The following is a 16,783-nucleotide window of genomic DNA, read 5'->3' as shown; positions in this document are numbered from 1 at the left end:
TTTTATCACTTTTTCTGCTGTTTAGCTTGGTTGCTTTCCATTACTCTGTCTTCCAGACCACTAAACCATTTTTCTCCTTCTGCCAATCTGCTCCTGATTCCCTCTCATTTATTTATAATTTCAGTTATTGTGTTCTTCATCTCTGTTTTTTTTTAAATATTGTCTATCTCTTTGTTGAAGGTCTACTGAGATTATGACTACTAAAAATGATAAATTTGAATTCTTTATCAGATATATTGCTTATATCCATTTCATGGAACTGTATTTGTATGTGTTGTTTTATCCTGTTCTTTCATTTGGGACATATTTCTCTGTTTCATTTTGATGAATTTCTGTGTTTGTTTCTATGTATAAGGGAAGTCAGCAACATCTCCTGATCTTGAAAATATTGGCTTTTTTTTATTAAAGTAGGCTCCACACTCAGAATGGGACCCAATGTTGGACCTGAACCCATGACCCCGAGATCAAGACCTCAGCTAAGATAGAGGTCCAGATGTTCAACTGACTGAGACACATAAGTGCCCTTTGAAAAAAGTGTCTTTATGAAGAAGAGGTCCTGTTGTGTTCTGTAGTGTAATGTCCCCTATTCAAAAGGACCAGGCATTTCAGAGGTGTCTTCCATGTGGGTGTCATGCAACTTACTGTTGTTGCTGAGACATGTTTGCCTTCAGTCCACTTAGGTGCAATGTCCTACACTGTACATTATAGCCAGTGTTTGATTATTGGTTTGTTAAGGGGCCAGTGGGGCAACCCTGAATTGTAGTTTGGTTGTGTCAGCAGTCAGATCATCTGCTTGCTCTCAGCCCTTATGCTGGGGCTGCAGTTGCACCAAACTACACAATGTTCTTCCTATGTTGTTTCCTGGGAGGCTTTTGTTGGTGGCCAGGGCCAGTTTTCAGATCAGATGTCTGCCCCCAGTCTGTCTGCTAGAGCTTCAGATGCACTGATTAGGAGGGCACTCTCTCTGCACTGCCAGTTATAAGCCTTAACTTCTGGTACTATGAGTACACTGGTGTGTGCAATTATCTTACCCTCTCCTAGTGAGGAATCATTTTGGAGTGGTGGTGGTCCCTGCTGGAGATTCTTGCAAGATATGTTGTGGCAGGAGTCACTTTGGAGAATACCAGCTAAATTGGACACATTAGATGGGGTGGATCTGTAGGAAAATCTGTAGGCAGAATAAGTGGTACTAGCAAGGTAAGTGGATATCATTCATGCTAGTTCCTGATAATATCTGGCTATCTAGGCTGGAAGAAGGGGAATAAAATGATGCCTGCCAACTATTTGAAGTTGGCTCTTGGAGTTTTCTAAAGGTCCTGTCCCTTCAGTGCACGTTCTGAGATTAGTGAATAAATATTCATGTATACTCCAGGCACTTTTCAAACTGTGGCTTCTATACAGAGTTGTGCTGGGTTGTTTATTATGCTGTCTCATTAAAGGCGGGGACTCAGTTTCCTATTCCTTCCGGTTCATTCAGGCCTAAGCCTGTTGATTCTTTTTCTCTAAAATTTTATTTAAATTCCAGTTATGTAACATACACTTTAATATTAGTTTAAGGTGTAGAATTTAGTGATTTATTACTAATATACAATATCCAGTGCTCATCACAAGTGCCCTCCTTAATACCCTTCACCCATTTAACCCATCCCACCAACCCATCCCCTCCAGTAACTATCAGTTTGTTCTCTATAGTTACAAGTCTGTTTGTTGGTTTGCCTCCTTTCCCCCCACCATGTTCATGTTTTGTTTCTGAAATTCCACCTATGAGTGAAATCATATGGTATTTATCTTTCTTCTTCTTTTTTAAAAATTTGTATTTATTTATTTGTCAGAGAGAAAGCACATGTGGGGGAGTAGCAGGCAGAGGGAGAAACAGGCAGAGGAAGAAGCAGGCTCCCTGCTGAGCAACAAGCCCAATGTGGGACTCATTGCCAGGACCCTGGGATCATGACCTGAACCAAAGGCAGATGCTTAACTGACTGAACTACTCAGGTGTCCCAATATTTGTCTTTCTCTGACTGAATTATTTCACATGGCATAATACTTTTTTAGCTTCATCCAGTCATTGCAAATCCAAGATTTCATTCTTTTTCATGGCAGTATATTCCATTATAGATATAGATATATAGATATAGATATAGATACAGATATAGATATATAGACATAGATGATATAGATAGATATAAATATTGCCCATCTTCTCTATCCATTTACCAGTCAATGAACATTTGGCCTGTTTCCATAATTTGGCTATTGTTGATAATGCTGCTATAAACATTGAAGTGCATATAGCACTTTGAGACAGTATTTTAGTATAATTTGGGTAAATACCTAGTAGTGTAATTGCTGGATTATAGCAAAGTTATATCTTCATATTTGTGTGACATAATGCATAACCCAATGGCAGTAAAGAATTATTTGGTTATTGTTTTTTCTTCATTCTCCAGAAAACAGGTCACAGCAGAACAATACAATTTTTAAATTGTAAACCTTTAAAATGTGAGAAAAAAGTGAAGAAGGGAGTTGGGGGAAATTGGAAGGGGAGGTGAACCATGAGAGGGGTGGGAGGTTGGGGGAACCAGGTGGTGGGTATTAGAGAGGGCATGGATTGCATGGATCACTGGGTGTGGTGCAAAAACAATGAATACTGTTATGCTGAAATAAATAAAAATAAATAAATAAAAAGTGAATTCTGAATATATTTATTCATTCTCTAATATATTTTAAAAGTTTTTCTTTATCTTGAGACTTGAGGCTTTAAAAAATGTCTACTCCAAGTTTCTGCATGGAGTGGTTATAAGGATTAAGGTACATTTATAAAATCTGACTCGAATAAGGGTGGTGGCATCCAACTCTAATTTAGAATTGTGCTTTTATTTGTACTGAAATTTCTAGATATGGAAAAGCCTTTATACAGGAATATCATAAACTTTGTAGGGATGTAATTTCTGTAGAGAGATAAGAAAATGGGCATCATATCAACACACGTTATTGACAACATACTCTGTCACAGCGGTAGCTCTTTGACACAACAAATGGCAACAGAATTACCTTTGTACCACCTAACTGAAAGATATAATTTATCCTAGCAGCAAAGTTGCAATAATAGTTCATTTTCCAATGAACCAGAGAAAAGCCTGAGTAGTCCCCAAACCTCTCAGACACAAAAGTTAGAAGACAAAGTAAGAAAACTCCAAGACTGTATAGATTCAGCCTAGACACCTTCCACCCAGATAACAAGCTTCCTTTCCTTGAGTAGGAGCCTCCTGTGCCTCTTTATAACGAAAATGACCCAGATAAGGGACTACAAATAAAGTGTGGGAGCTCCACTGCATGTTCTGGGGACCTCCCCTGTAAGGATATAACTAATATTTTTGCCCTGATTCCTTCTAAATCCCCCTGTCCATGTATAGTTTAGAAATTTCAACTTACTTTAGTCTTTCAAAAATAACAGTTTGGGAATATGGGCCTGTATCTTTCATGGTAAAATGCAAAATTATAATATCCAGAGTAATAAGCTGTGGTTATTATTTCTTAAGATGTTTGAGGAAGGTGAAGCACCTTGTATTGATAATTTCCAGTAGATAGAAATATAAAAGCTCAGGCCAAGAAGTAGAACATGATCTATTTCACATCAGGGCAGGATCTGTAACTGGAGCTAGAGTCTAATTTCTAACCTCATAATCCTCCTGTTTAGCTCCCTAAAATCAGAGAAGCTAAATTACAGCTTTCTAGAGAAAGAGCCTTCTGTTCCTAGTGAAATCTACCTGTACTTGAGGCAGTGAAAAGAGCTATCTCTAAAGGACAACAGAATTATTTCCAGGTGGAGATGCCTGAAGTTTTTGTCATTTCCATCTCCACCTTTACAAATCCAAACATTTAATAAACATAAATGTTTTTTAAAATTGTTTTTTCCCCTTTATTTTTCTTATTTTTAAAACTTCTCTAGTTCTGTTTTGTCAGCAGAATTTTTGGTCAGTTTTTCTGCCTTATTATTATTTTTACTTTTTTCTTCCAATGGTAAGAATTAAAATGGATGAAAAAATTTTTCTCAGTTCCCATCCAAGATGGTAATTATTGAACACCTTCTGTGCAATAAAGGTTAGGGTGAACTTCAAAGAAAACAAGATATATAGAGACATGATAACAAAGTGTTCCCCTATTCCTGACACTGTGAACTGAAGGGAGAGGATTAGTACTGAGGGACCCAGAGCAGATTCACCTGTCCTTAGGCACAGGAAAAAAGCCATCATTTTAAACAGCAACTAGTTTATAAAAGAACCAGTCCTAGAACCTTACCAAGTAGTGGAGGAGCTGCTGGAGCTCTCTCTGGGCCAGAGGGAATGGAAAGCCACATGACTTATACTTCCCCCCAAACTTGAAAGTGCAGACCAGAACAAGGTCCAGTGTCATAGCTGCCTTTCCACTTCAGCAAGCCTCACGTTCCCCTAACCCACACCAGACCCAGTCATGCTGCAGGACAGGAAGAGAAAACAAAACAAAACAAACAAACAAACAAACAAAAACAAAACAAAAAAAACAAAACAAAAACAAAAAAAACGTAGTCTAAAAGAGCAACTAACATATAAAAGATCTAGTTCTAGAATTCCACAAAATGGCAAGGGAACTACAGGAATGCTCTTTGGGAATAAGGGAGTGAAAGACATGATCTATGCTCCCCTTCCAACTTAAAAGCATGCACAGTACATAGTCTCAGTGCCCTAACTGCCCTGCCATCTCAGTAAGCCCTGGGCCCCTAGCCCACACTAACCCCAGTGATCCCACCAGGGTGGCCACAGGATGGTGCACACCAAGACACCTCTAGTACCTTAGTACCTGACACAGGTATGAGACACCCCAAAACATTCCATGCCTATACCCCTTTGGCTTCAGGTGGCTTGTTAGAGCATTCCAGCACCAAATGCTCTTGTAACTTCCAGGCTGATGTTTGCTTCATATCCAGATCACCAGGGTTCACCCTATGTAGAATATCCCAGAACCACAGAGCCATAGCTCCAGTCACCCAGACAGGGCACCCACTATCCCGAGACCCCTAAGAGACCCTGGTTTGCATCCACTTCAGCTTTAGCTGTCCTTCCAGGACAAATTTGCACAGAGAACACAAAGTCCACACTGGCCCATGCCCACTTAAGATTTAGCTGTCTTGCCAGGATGCCTCCTGCACAGAGTGCCTCAGGACCCCCTGGTCTGTAACCCGTCTTGGCTCTAGTCACTCCTTTTAAGTTACCTTCTATGTGGAGAGCCTTAGAACACTCCAGTTTATATCCACTTCAGTTTTAGCTATCTTTCTCAGATTCCTTCTGTGTGTCGAACCCTTGGACACTCAGCTTGCCCCTATTTCAGTTTCAGTTATCCTTCTAGGAAGAGTCCAGGAACCTCCTGGCTCACAGACTACCTTAGTGCCAGCTGCACCATGAGGGATCTCCCTCCATAGAGTGTCTTGAGGTACCCCAGTGTGTACCCACCTCAGCTTCAGCTGTCCTGCCAGGGTTCTCTCAACACATAGAAACCCAAGACACCCTAGCCTGTGTTCACTTCAGCTTTAGTTGCCATGCCAAGGTGTTCACTTTGTGAAAAGCCACAGGATCCCCCAGCTTGTACCCATGCTAGCCTCAGGTATCTTGCCAGGTTGCTCTGTGTGTTGAGAGACCCAGAACCTCCCAATCCACACACCACCTTAGTTCCAGGTACTCTGCTAGGGCATCCCTATCAGGGAGCACCCCAAGATCCCCCAGCTTGCATTTAGTTCAGCTTTAGCTGCCTTGCCAGTGTACCTTTAGAATGAAGAACCACAAGATCTCTTAGCCTGCATCCACTTATTTCTAACTGTCCTGCCAAGGTGCCTTCTGCATGGAAAACACTGAACCCTCTAAACCCACTCCCTGCCTCAGCTCCAGTTGTCCTTCCAGGGTACTCTCTACATTATAGTGTCTGGATAACCCAGTTTACACCCACTTCAGATTTAACTGTCCTGTCAGGTTATCTAATGTGTGAAGAGCCCAGGGACCATACCAACTTTCGATTATTTAAGTTTTAGCTCTCCTTCCAGGGTACCCACTGTGTGGAAAACCACAGGACACCCAGCTCATGCCAGACACAAGTCCAGCCAGCAAAAGTCACCAAGCACACAGAGTCTACCTAGTGGATGACCACACACAAAACTATTCATTCAAGTTTAGGAGAAGTAGCTATCTGTTCCACCTAACCCATAGAAACAAACACAGAAAGTCAAACAAAATGAGGAGACAAAGGAATATGCACCAAAAAAAGGGACAAAACATCCAAAAAACCTAAATGAAATAGAGATAAGCAATATGCCTGGTAAAGAATTTGAAGTAATGATTGTAATTATGCTCATCAGACTGGAGAAAAGACAGGAACTCAGTGAGATATTCAATAAAGAGATTTGGAATATATTGGTAGTATTTCTATACACTAATAATAAAGTAGCAAAAAATGAAATTAAGAAAACAATTTTCTGGGACGCCTGGGTGGCTCAGTTGGTTAAGCAGCTGCCTTCGGCTCAGGTCATGATCCCAGCGTCCTGGGATCGAGTCCCACATCGGGCTCCTTGTTCTGTGGGGAGCCTGCTTCTCCCTCTGCCTCTGCCTGCCACTCTGTCTGCCTGTGCTCTCTCTCTCTCTCTTTCTGACAAATAAATAAATAAAAATCTTTAAAAAAAAAAAAGGAAAACAATTTTCTTTATAATTGCACCAAAACTAAAAAACCTAAGAATCAACTTCATCAAGAAGGTGAAAGACTTGTATTCTTAAAACTACAAAACACTGATGAAAGGAACTGAAGGTAGTACAAACAAATGGAAATATATTTATTTTTTGAATTATGGATTCAAAATTATGATTGGAAGAATATTGTCAAAATGTCCATACTACTACCCAAAACAATCCACAGAATCAAAGCAATCCCTGTTAGTTAAAGACCTAAAGTAGTTTTCGCAGCACTAGCTCAAGTAATATTGAAATTTGTATGGAGACACAAAAGACCTTGAATCACCATAACAATCTTGGGAAAGAACAAAGCTGGATATTGAAACATTTCCAGGTTTCAAGATATACCACAAAGCTGTAGTAATCAAAACTGTATAGTACTAGCACAAAATAGACATGTAGATTAATAGAACAGAATAGAGAGTCAAGAAATAAACCTGACCAAAAAGAAAAAAAAAGAAAGAAATAAATAAACCTGACCATGTATGCTTAATTAATCTGTGACAAAGGACATAAGACCATACAACATGGTAAAGATAGTCTCTTCAACAAATGGTGCAGGGAAAACAGGAGTGCTACATGCAAAATAATGAAACTGGATGATTTCGTAGCCCCATACACAAATATAATCTCCAAATGGATTAAAGAACTAAATGTGAGACCTTAAACCATGAAAATCTTAGAAAAGGACACAGGTAGTGATTTATTTGACATTAGCCATAGTAACATTTTTTTGGATGTATCTCCTAGGGCAAGGTAAACAAAAGCAAAAATAAAGTATAAAGACTGCATCAAAATAAAAACCTTTTGGACCATGAATGAAACCATCAACAAATCAAAAATGCAAACTATGGAATGAGAGAAGATATTTGTGAATGATATATCCAATAAGGAGTTAACATCCAAAATATATAAAGAACATACACAACTCAACAACAAAAACAACCAACTTAATTTAAAAAAATGGGCAGAGCACCTGAATAGACATTTTTTTTTCCTGAAGAATACATATAGATGGCTAACAGAAACATGAAAAGATGCTCAACATCACCAATTATAATGGAAATGCTGATGAAAACTACATTGAGACATCACATCTGTCAGAATGGAAAAAAAAATAAATAAAAAAGAGAAATAACAAGTGTTAGTGAGGATATGGAGAAAAAGTAATCCTCATGCAATATTGGTGGGAATGAAAATGGCTATAATAAGTGTGGAAAACAGTATGGAGTTTCCTCAAAAAATTACAAATAGAAATACCATATGATCCAGTAATTTCATTACTGGGTATATACCCAACACACATGAAAACACTACATTGTTGGTGGGAACGCAAGCTGGTGCAGCCACTCTGGAAAACAGTATGGAGGTTCCTCAAGAAGTTGAAAATAGAGCTACCCTATGACCCAGCAATTGCTCTACTGAATATTTACCCTAAAGATACAAATTTAGTGATCCGAAGGGGCATGTGCACCCATATCATTATAGCAGCAATGTCTACAATAGCCAAACTATGGAAAGAGCCTAGATGTCCATCAGCAGAAGAATGGATTAAGAAGATGTGGTATATATGGAAATGGAAAACTATGCAGCAATCATAAAAACTGCAATCTTGCCATTTGCAATGACATGGATGGAACTAGAGGGTATTATTCTAAGTTAAATAAGTCAATCAGAGAAAGACAATTATGATAATATTCTCTGATATGAGGAATTTGAGAAGCAGGGTGGGGGGTCATGGGGGGAAGGGAGGGGAAAATGAAACACAATGGGGAGGGATACAAACTGTAATAGACTCAATCTCAGGAAACAGAGTTGCTAGAGGGGAGCGGAGAGGAGTAGGGTGCCTGGGTTATGGACATTGGGGAGGATATGTGCTATAGTGAGTGCTATTAATTGTATAAGACTGATAATTCACAGACCTGTACCCTTGAAGCAAATACATTATATGTTAATTAAAAAGATACTTGCACACCTATGTTTATTTCAGCATTATTTACACTAGCCAAGATACGACAGCAACATAAGTGTCTTTCAATAAACAAATGGATACCATGAAAAAGAATAAGATCTTGTCACTTGCAACATTGATGGACATAGATGGTATTATGTTAAGTAAAGTAAGACTGAGAAAGATAAGCATCACATGATTTTACTCGTATGTGGACTCTAAAAGACAAAACAAATGAATAAACAAATAAAAAGCAGAATCAGGCTTATAAATACAGAAAACAAGCTGATGATTACCAGAGGTAAGGGGTGATGGGCAAAAGAACTAAGGAGGAGTGGGAGTACAGACTTCCAGCTATGAAATAAATAAGTCATGGAATAAAAGGCACCATATAGGGAATGTAAATAATGATGTTGCAATAGTATTGCATGGTAACAGTTGGTAACTACACTTGTGGTAAACATAATATATAGAGAAATTGAAGCACTATATTGTACACCTGAAACTAATGTAACATTTGTGTGTCAACTTTACTCAATTTTTTTTTAAATTGAAAAATAAATTTGTATTTTATCCCAAGGACAATAAACAGCAATTGAAATGTTAAATACATATGTAGATATTTAACATTTAACATATTTAAATGTTAACATATTTTATATTTAATATATATATATAACAACTATTTTTTATTATGTTTGGGTACCCCCCCAAATTCATATGTTGAAATTCATATGTTGAAATCATCCCAAAGGTGATAATAGTAGAGCTAAAGCTTTGGAAAGGGCTTAGGTCATAAAGGTGGAGCCCTCATGAATGGGGTGAATGTCTTTATAAAAGATGCTCCAGGGAGGTCTAGTCTTTTTCATCATACAAGGCTAAAAAGTGCTGACTGTGAACCAAGAAGGGAGCCCTCATAATAATGTGATCAAGTTGGTATCTTGATGTTGGACTTTCAGTCTCCAGATCTGTGAAAAATAAATTTGTTGTTTAAACCCTTCAAAAAATAAAACAAAAAAAATAAATAAGTATTCTCTAAAACTAACTATAGCACAACTAACAGCAGATAATTACCATGTAGAATTTTCCTATCTCTACTGCATACTTTTCACTAGTATACCAAATAAGAGTGTAACCTTACATGTAACAAACTTATGAATTCACTGCATTTTGACTCTGTTTAATCCCTGCAGAAATTACCTACTCCTTAAGATTGCCAATAAACCACAGAAAAGAAACCATAAAGTTGGTATTTTCACAAAAACTCCAACATTAAAATGATGTCAGTGCCATTATAGTCATCTTTTATAGAGCTTTCTTTTCCATTATTCATTCTAATCAACAAGGAAAGTTAGAAAGAGGGAGAAAGATTAGTGATTTGGTATCTGCAGCCACCCTAGGACCAAAAAGTCTGGCTGGAAAAGCCAAAGCAAGTTTCCAAAGATGTGTTAGCACTGTTTCTGGTCTCAGGTGTGTTGATCTGATTGTATAAAGCCTTTAAACCTAGGAGGAAGCAGAAGTAGAGAAGATATCTTTACTTTAGTGTTAATCATGATGACAAGTCCATTTGGAAACACCAAAATATCCAGCAGAATTGAGTTCCAATAGCTAGTGATGGTCCTCCTAAAACTCCTAGAAAGAAAAAATCTCTATAAAAGGTGAAACTATGAATTAGTTGGGGGAACATAAATGGATCTACCACTGTAGACAAGGGACTGATTACTTGAAATTTTAGGGACACTGGATATCATGGATTGGCCTCTTGCTTCTTCTGCAGCTCCAGTTCTGCAGCCTTTTGCACAGCTGCATCAACCAACAGCTGGAAACTGCTGAAGTCCTTGTAATCCTCTGTTATTACAGGTTTGGGAGATGTCGTAAGCAAGGGTTCACTAGTGGAAAACTTGACCCTTTTTTTTGGCTGAGCCTTTGGGGTGAGCTTCTGGCCTGGAGACAACTCTGAACTTAGCAGCTTCTCCCCTGATTTCTGGCCCATTGGAAGGAGGCTAAAGGGCAGGCCCTGCATTTTGTCTGGATCTCTGGGCCCTGACCTGGCCTGTATAGATGAATCTGTGCTCTGCTCATGGGTCACATCAGCAGCCTTGCTTTTTTGGTGGCACATGGTGATCTGGTTGGGGTCATTTCCATCCTGTTGAAGCATTTCTGGAAGAACACGTCTGCGGGCATTAATAAACCAGTTAGAAATCTGCAGGAAAGACAAATTAGTCTGCTTGGACAGCATTCGCTTCTCTGCTTCTGAAGGGTAGGCCTTAAACCGGTGTTCATATAGCCAGTCTCGGAGGATCTTCACTGACTCAGTTGGCAAGTACCCTTTCCGTTTCCTCTTACTCTCTAGTGAAGCAAGAACTTTATCTGCACCAGTGTCACTATTCAGTGTGACTGAGGTGTTTTGAGCCAGGCTTTGGTTCTCTGCTGGGCTTTCTTCAGTAGGTTCCATGTTCATGAAGACTGTCTTCACTATTTTGGGAGCCAGGAATGGCTGAGTTAGGACTAACGTTGATCTGGAAGAACCAGTGAGGAAGGCATGGGCCAGTATCTAAGGAGAAGTCTCAACTTTTGCTTCCCAAGCAGGTAAACAGTACTGGTAACTGCTTTGAGCCAGTGGGCTTTGTGATGTCACATCCTGCTCTGTGTGCTACCCCTCCCCCCCATTTCCTGGTTTTCACTCTTCTTGCTTTTTTCTCATAGATTCAAATGCATTTGTTTGTACCTCATCAATTTAAAGCTCTCCAGAATTTTCTCTGCTGCCATCACCAGTTTCTGCTAACTAATGAATTATAGTTCTATTGGTTAAATCTGGTTTTGCACAAGCCTCATTTTCTTCCTTTATGACTTTATTGTGATATTGTTCTTCCTTTGTTTTCCCTATAATTGCATTATTGGCTCATCTACATATATCAGAAACAACTTTTCTATTAAATATTAACCTCAAAAAAAAAAGGGAGAATTTAAGTGGTATATCCTGACTCCTCCCTTCCATATTTAGAGCTGATTTAAGAGGGATTTTTAAGTAGACAGTTATTTTTGACACCCTGCCTCTTCAAGTTTTCTTTATGGCCTTGAAATGTTCTGCTTTGACATGACTTCACTATGCTACTGGGATCTTTATGTCTGTACTCTGGGCTCTGACATCCAGTTGTGATCATCCTCTTTGAGGCTTCAGTCAGAATTCAGGGGTCATTTTAAAAACATGGAACAAGATATGACTCAGGAAATAATGATCACAAACTTAAATTATTTAAATCTTTTTTGATAGTTTAAGTACACAGAAATTACCCTAGAATCAGATGAAAATAATTTGTTAATTGTACATTTTTAATTTCAGATATCTGAAAACAAGAGTTGGTTCTTTCAAGAACACTATGATCCACTTAGTAGACACTCATGGACTCTTGACTACTTAAGGATACTGCATGGTGTCACCGATTGCTAATTTCAGAGGGTTTTCTGGAGGAAACTCCAGGTCATCATCTTAAGCATCATATATTATCTACAGTTTCTATTGGAAGGACAATATCATTTTACCCTAAAGAATTGTTAATTGATGTTACTGGGCTGGACATCAGAATATTATCTACTGATCCATTGGCTGTTGATAACCTCACCAGTGCTGACTCTCATAGCTTAGAACTTAGTGTAAGGGGGATCGATTGAAACACACAAGCAAATCTAATGGTCATTTTAGCAAAGCTCTAAACAACCACAGAGTGCATATGTTGGCTAAAATCAGAGGTCTCCTTTGAAATACTCTGTGAGTGCTAGCTATTCTTTCCACCAGTCTTTTGAGTGACTAGAACAGAAAAGATAATGTTCTCTATTCATAGTGAAAACTCATTTCTTATAATTATTTCCCACCATTACATGCATGGTCCATGCTCACTGAAACTACTCTTGCCTGTCAGTAAGGTTTCAAGTAACTTATCCTCTATCACTTGTTGCTTCTATATTCTCTTTGTATTTCTGGGATTCAGATCTCTGCTGAAGGATTGACAGAATTGTGCATATTTAAATCAGTGATTTATTCTAACTGACATGATCTAAGTTCCTAATTTTTAATGATTCCTTTATTAATCCTCTTTGAAAAGGAATATCATGGCGGTTCAAAATTACCACCAAGTAATTGGGAGATTTTTTTCCCTTTAATACCAGCTAGAGGGACATAGAAAAATCTGGCAAGTAGGTGAAAATTTAGTAAGAGACCAATTAGTATTGATCCCCAAAAAACATGGTTTGTTTCATAACAATAGAAATACTGTATAAAACCTGTATTAACTTTAAGTTTTGATGATGCAAAATTTGAATCAAAAAGATATTTAATATAATGATTTAGTCCTTCCATCTAGTTCTTTAAAACTTCTAAATAGATCAAATTATCTAAATTGTTTCTATCAGATTTTTTTTCTTCATTGATTCTTTTAACATAAAATACCATGGATCTTATTGAGAATAGTGTTGTATATTTATAAGGATTGACTTATTTACATATGATTCTGAAAAGTGTCTTCTTGTGATTGTGTAATGAGTGAAAATGGTATTATACTGTAATATGCTCCTTAATTTTCAAATTATGTAAAGTGTGACAAGAATAAAGTCTTTTATACCTTGCTGCTTATCATTTCTAGTAATAGACTCATAACTGAATATCAGTTTGAGTATTCTACTTTCCAAAATATGTTAGTTTATCTGTAGAGTTAAAAAAAAAACTTAAATCTTGACTTCCAATAAATGAAATAATGCAAAAGAAAATTGACAATAACAATAATAAAAAGTCAAAAACTGAAACTAAAACAAAAAATAATCCCTCACACAAGACAGAGAGACTTAATAGAAGCAAAAATTGATGCTCTGGTAATGGGGATTTGTCGAGTCTGAAAATAGAGAACATTAAATGCATAGAGTTTATCATCCTGTAAAGTATCTGGATAATTTCTTCCAGATACTTTACACTTTGAAATGAATTGAAAGAACATTCAGGAACCCATCAGAAAACTTCCCAAATTGAAAGAGTATTGACAAGTTAGGAAGAGAAAATGTAGAAAGTTTTGGTAAATTCAACTAATGCTTTTTTAACCTAATTCAGATTCATAAGGAGATAAAATCACCAATACCCCCAATTCATACTTAATAGCAAAATTCTTTTTATTTCATTAACAAATAAATTTGTCCATATTCACTACTGTAAAATTGTTTAGACATTGGATCCAATGGAATTAATAAAAAAATTAAAATGTCTATAAGAAAAGGAGGGAAAATAGTATGATTTCTTGATGGCATGATTAACCATTTTGGAAATATTTAAAATCAATTGAGAAACTATTAGAAATAATAAGAGTTAGGTGATGTAGCCAGTTACAAACAAATACCTGATAAACTTTAACATACACCAATAATTATTTAGAAAATATATTGGGGAAATTATCTAGTTCATAATCATAACAAAAATAAAAATATAACATGTCTAGGCATAAAATTAGAAAATATTATGGAAGGATAATACTGAAAAAGTTTTAAATTATATTTAAGAATATAATATGGGATTTAATAAATGGCAAAAAAAATTTGTTTCTTGGATAAGAAATCTCAATATTGTAATGATGTCAATTTTCTTTAAATATTTCTTTGTGTCTTACTTTTATCAAAATATAAGTATCGTCAACCTCCTTTAACCTCTCATGCTACAATACCTGTTGAAAAATATTTCTAAAATTAATATGGAGGGATAGATATGTGATACACTGTGGCATTTTGGGGAGAAATAAATGAACTAATGAGGAAACATTTCTTCTACTGCATAGTATACTATATTTTAAAGTAGAAAGTAATTAACACAGCTTAATAAACAGGTAGGCATAAACAGATCAATGAAACAGAATATGGAAACAGTCTCAAAGACTTAATGGCTCTGTGTATATGATTCCTATGATTTTTCATAGTATTGAATAAGGATGGCTATTCATACTGAAAATAATGAATGTTGCCAAAAATACACCACAAACTATGGATGCTTTCTGGCAGATAATTTAGTTTTAAATAAATTGAAGAAACACATAGGGAACCATCCTTACATTCATTATATTGGTAGAATCATATGAGCAGAGAGTGTGGAGAATCCTGGCAAATTAATTTAATACACTTTAATAAGGAAGAATGAAGTTGACACTGACCAGACCACGAAAGATAGGATAAGTTTGGACAAGTGACTGGCCTGAGAAAAAGGAATAGTTTTGCTTTACCATTCAGTATGAAGTTGGGTATTGGGGATTTTATCTATTACACACACACACACACACACACACACACACACACATTCATGCACAATTGAGAAAAAGGTATCACAAGTGTAAAGATTGCTGAATGGGATTATATAATAATATTAGTTAGAAACCTCTGTATGAAAAATCCCAAACTGCAGACAAACAAAAACTTTTGTAAGCACACATTTTTTAAATGACAAATAAGAAAACAAATATAGGGGCACCTAAGCGGCTCAGTGGGTTAAAGTCTCTGCCTTCAGCTCAGGTCATGATCCCAGGGTCCTGAGATCCAGCCCCGCATCAGGCTTTCTGCTTGGCACGGAGCCTGTTTCCACCTCTCTCTCTGCCTGCCTCTCTGCCTACTTGTGATCTCTGTCTGTCAAATAAATAAAATCTTAAAAAAGAAAACAAAACAAAGAACAAATATATTGGCAGTATATATATAAATGCAAGTTTTTAGTATATTCATCAATTTCATGTCCCCTACAAATAAAAAAAAAAAGTGGGTCATTCTAATAGAAAAATGAACAATCTTAAATATGGGTGATTTAACAAAGAATAAATACAAATTACTAGTAAATAAATTAATTTTTTGTTAGCTTTCATAGGAAGCAACAGTATGCATACAAAACAACATTTGGTATGGTCTGCTCCCAACAAATAACCAAAGACAAAGTAGATTCTAAAAAGCACATTGTTGAGAGTCTACATGTTATAATAAGTATATTGATATACTTCTGGTAGGAGTATAAAAGGGTAGAGAATTTTTAGAGCTGTTTTCACAGGATGAATCAAAGAAAAATAAAGTGTACTGTTTTAACCCAAGAATGTTACTTCAATAAACTGATCATAAGGAAATTATTTGATAAGATTATAGAGATTAAATATACAGAACAGTTTTTACAGAAGTAGATATGCTTGTGTAAAATTAAAAAGAGATTTATGGGATTAGTTAAATAAAAAGATACTTCTTTACAATTGACAAGAATCTAGAAATTAAGTTTGATGGCATAGACCTACATTAATGTGGATGAGTTTGAAATGTGAAAAGAACAATTAAAAATGGCCCATAAGTATTTAGTCTTTTTTTTTAAAGAAAAGGAAGAGAAACAAAAGAAAGGATATATGTCCATACAAACATTCAGTGTGCTTGTGTCTGTGTATGCGTGTTCTTGTGGGTATAGAAAAAAAAATAAAAAATTAAATCCTCATTCTCTTGGGAGATAAGAAGATTGCACGCATTATATAAAATCAAACTTTTTGAGATATACCCAAATATATGATAAGGGATCAAGAAAGACTTCACACACTTAAATGTTATATCCCCAATACGTATGAGAGTGAAGCATTACAGGGCCTAAGATCATGAAACCCCTCAGTCTCCCAACACTTTACTTAGCATCAGGAAGAGAGGTCTGCACAGTGGGACTAAGAACTCTTAGGCCCATTTTTAGTAACCATTTTTTTTTTATGTTGTATTGACATAACATTTTCCTTTTAACTGCAAAAGTGTTCAATTTTTATGAAACCTAATTTGTTGATTTTGTATTTATTTACTTCATGTTTTATGTGTGTCACTTAAGAAACTTTTGTTATGGGCCCAGTCGATTAAGTGTCCAACTCAGGTCATGATCTCAGTGTTGTGAGATTGAGCCCAGAGTTGGACTCTGTACCTGGGCATGGAGCCTCTAAGTGTCTCTCTCTCCCTCTCTGTCTCCTCTTCCCCATCTCCTTTTTTCTCTCTTTCTCTCTCTCTACCTCTCAAAATAGAAGAAATAAACTTTTGCCTAGGTTTAAATTTTTAGGTATAG

The 16,783-nt window shown here is 36.6% G+C and overlaps 1 protein-coding gene across 1 annotated transcript; it reads right to left on the bottom strand.

Moving 5' to 3' along the window:
- Positions 1–9,849: 9,849 nt before the first annotated feature.
- Positions 9,850–11,161, bottom strand: LOC111159234 (TGFB induced factor homeobox 2 like, X-linked). Its single transcript, XM_022521672.1, has one exon. It carries the CDS (start codon positions 11,159–11,161, stop codon positions 10,448–10,450), a length of 714 nt encoding a protein of 237 aa, XP_022377380.1. The 3' UTR covers positions 9,850–10,447.
- Between the last annotated feature and the right edge of the window lie 5,622 nt (positions 11,162–16,783).

Source organism: Enhydra lutris, unplaced genomic scaffold (assembly GCF_002288905.1).
Source record: "Enhydra lutris kenyoni isolate GAN:26980312 unplaced genomic scaffold, ASM228890v2 scaffoldscaffold67, whole genome shotgun sequence".
NCBI classification, from domain to species: domain Eukaryota; kingdom Metazoa; phylum Chordata; class Mammalia; order Carnivora; family Mustelidae; genus Enhydra; species Enhydra lutris.
Note: the sequence above shows the minus strand (reverse complement) of the source record. Positions and strands in the feature narration are given on the sequence as shown.

Coding starts and splice junctions, on each gene's coding strand:
- LOC111159234 (XM_022521672.1), bottom strand. CDS start 11,161: ATGAACATGGAACCTACTGAAGAAAGCCCAGCAGAGAACCAAAGCCTG.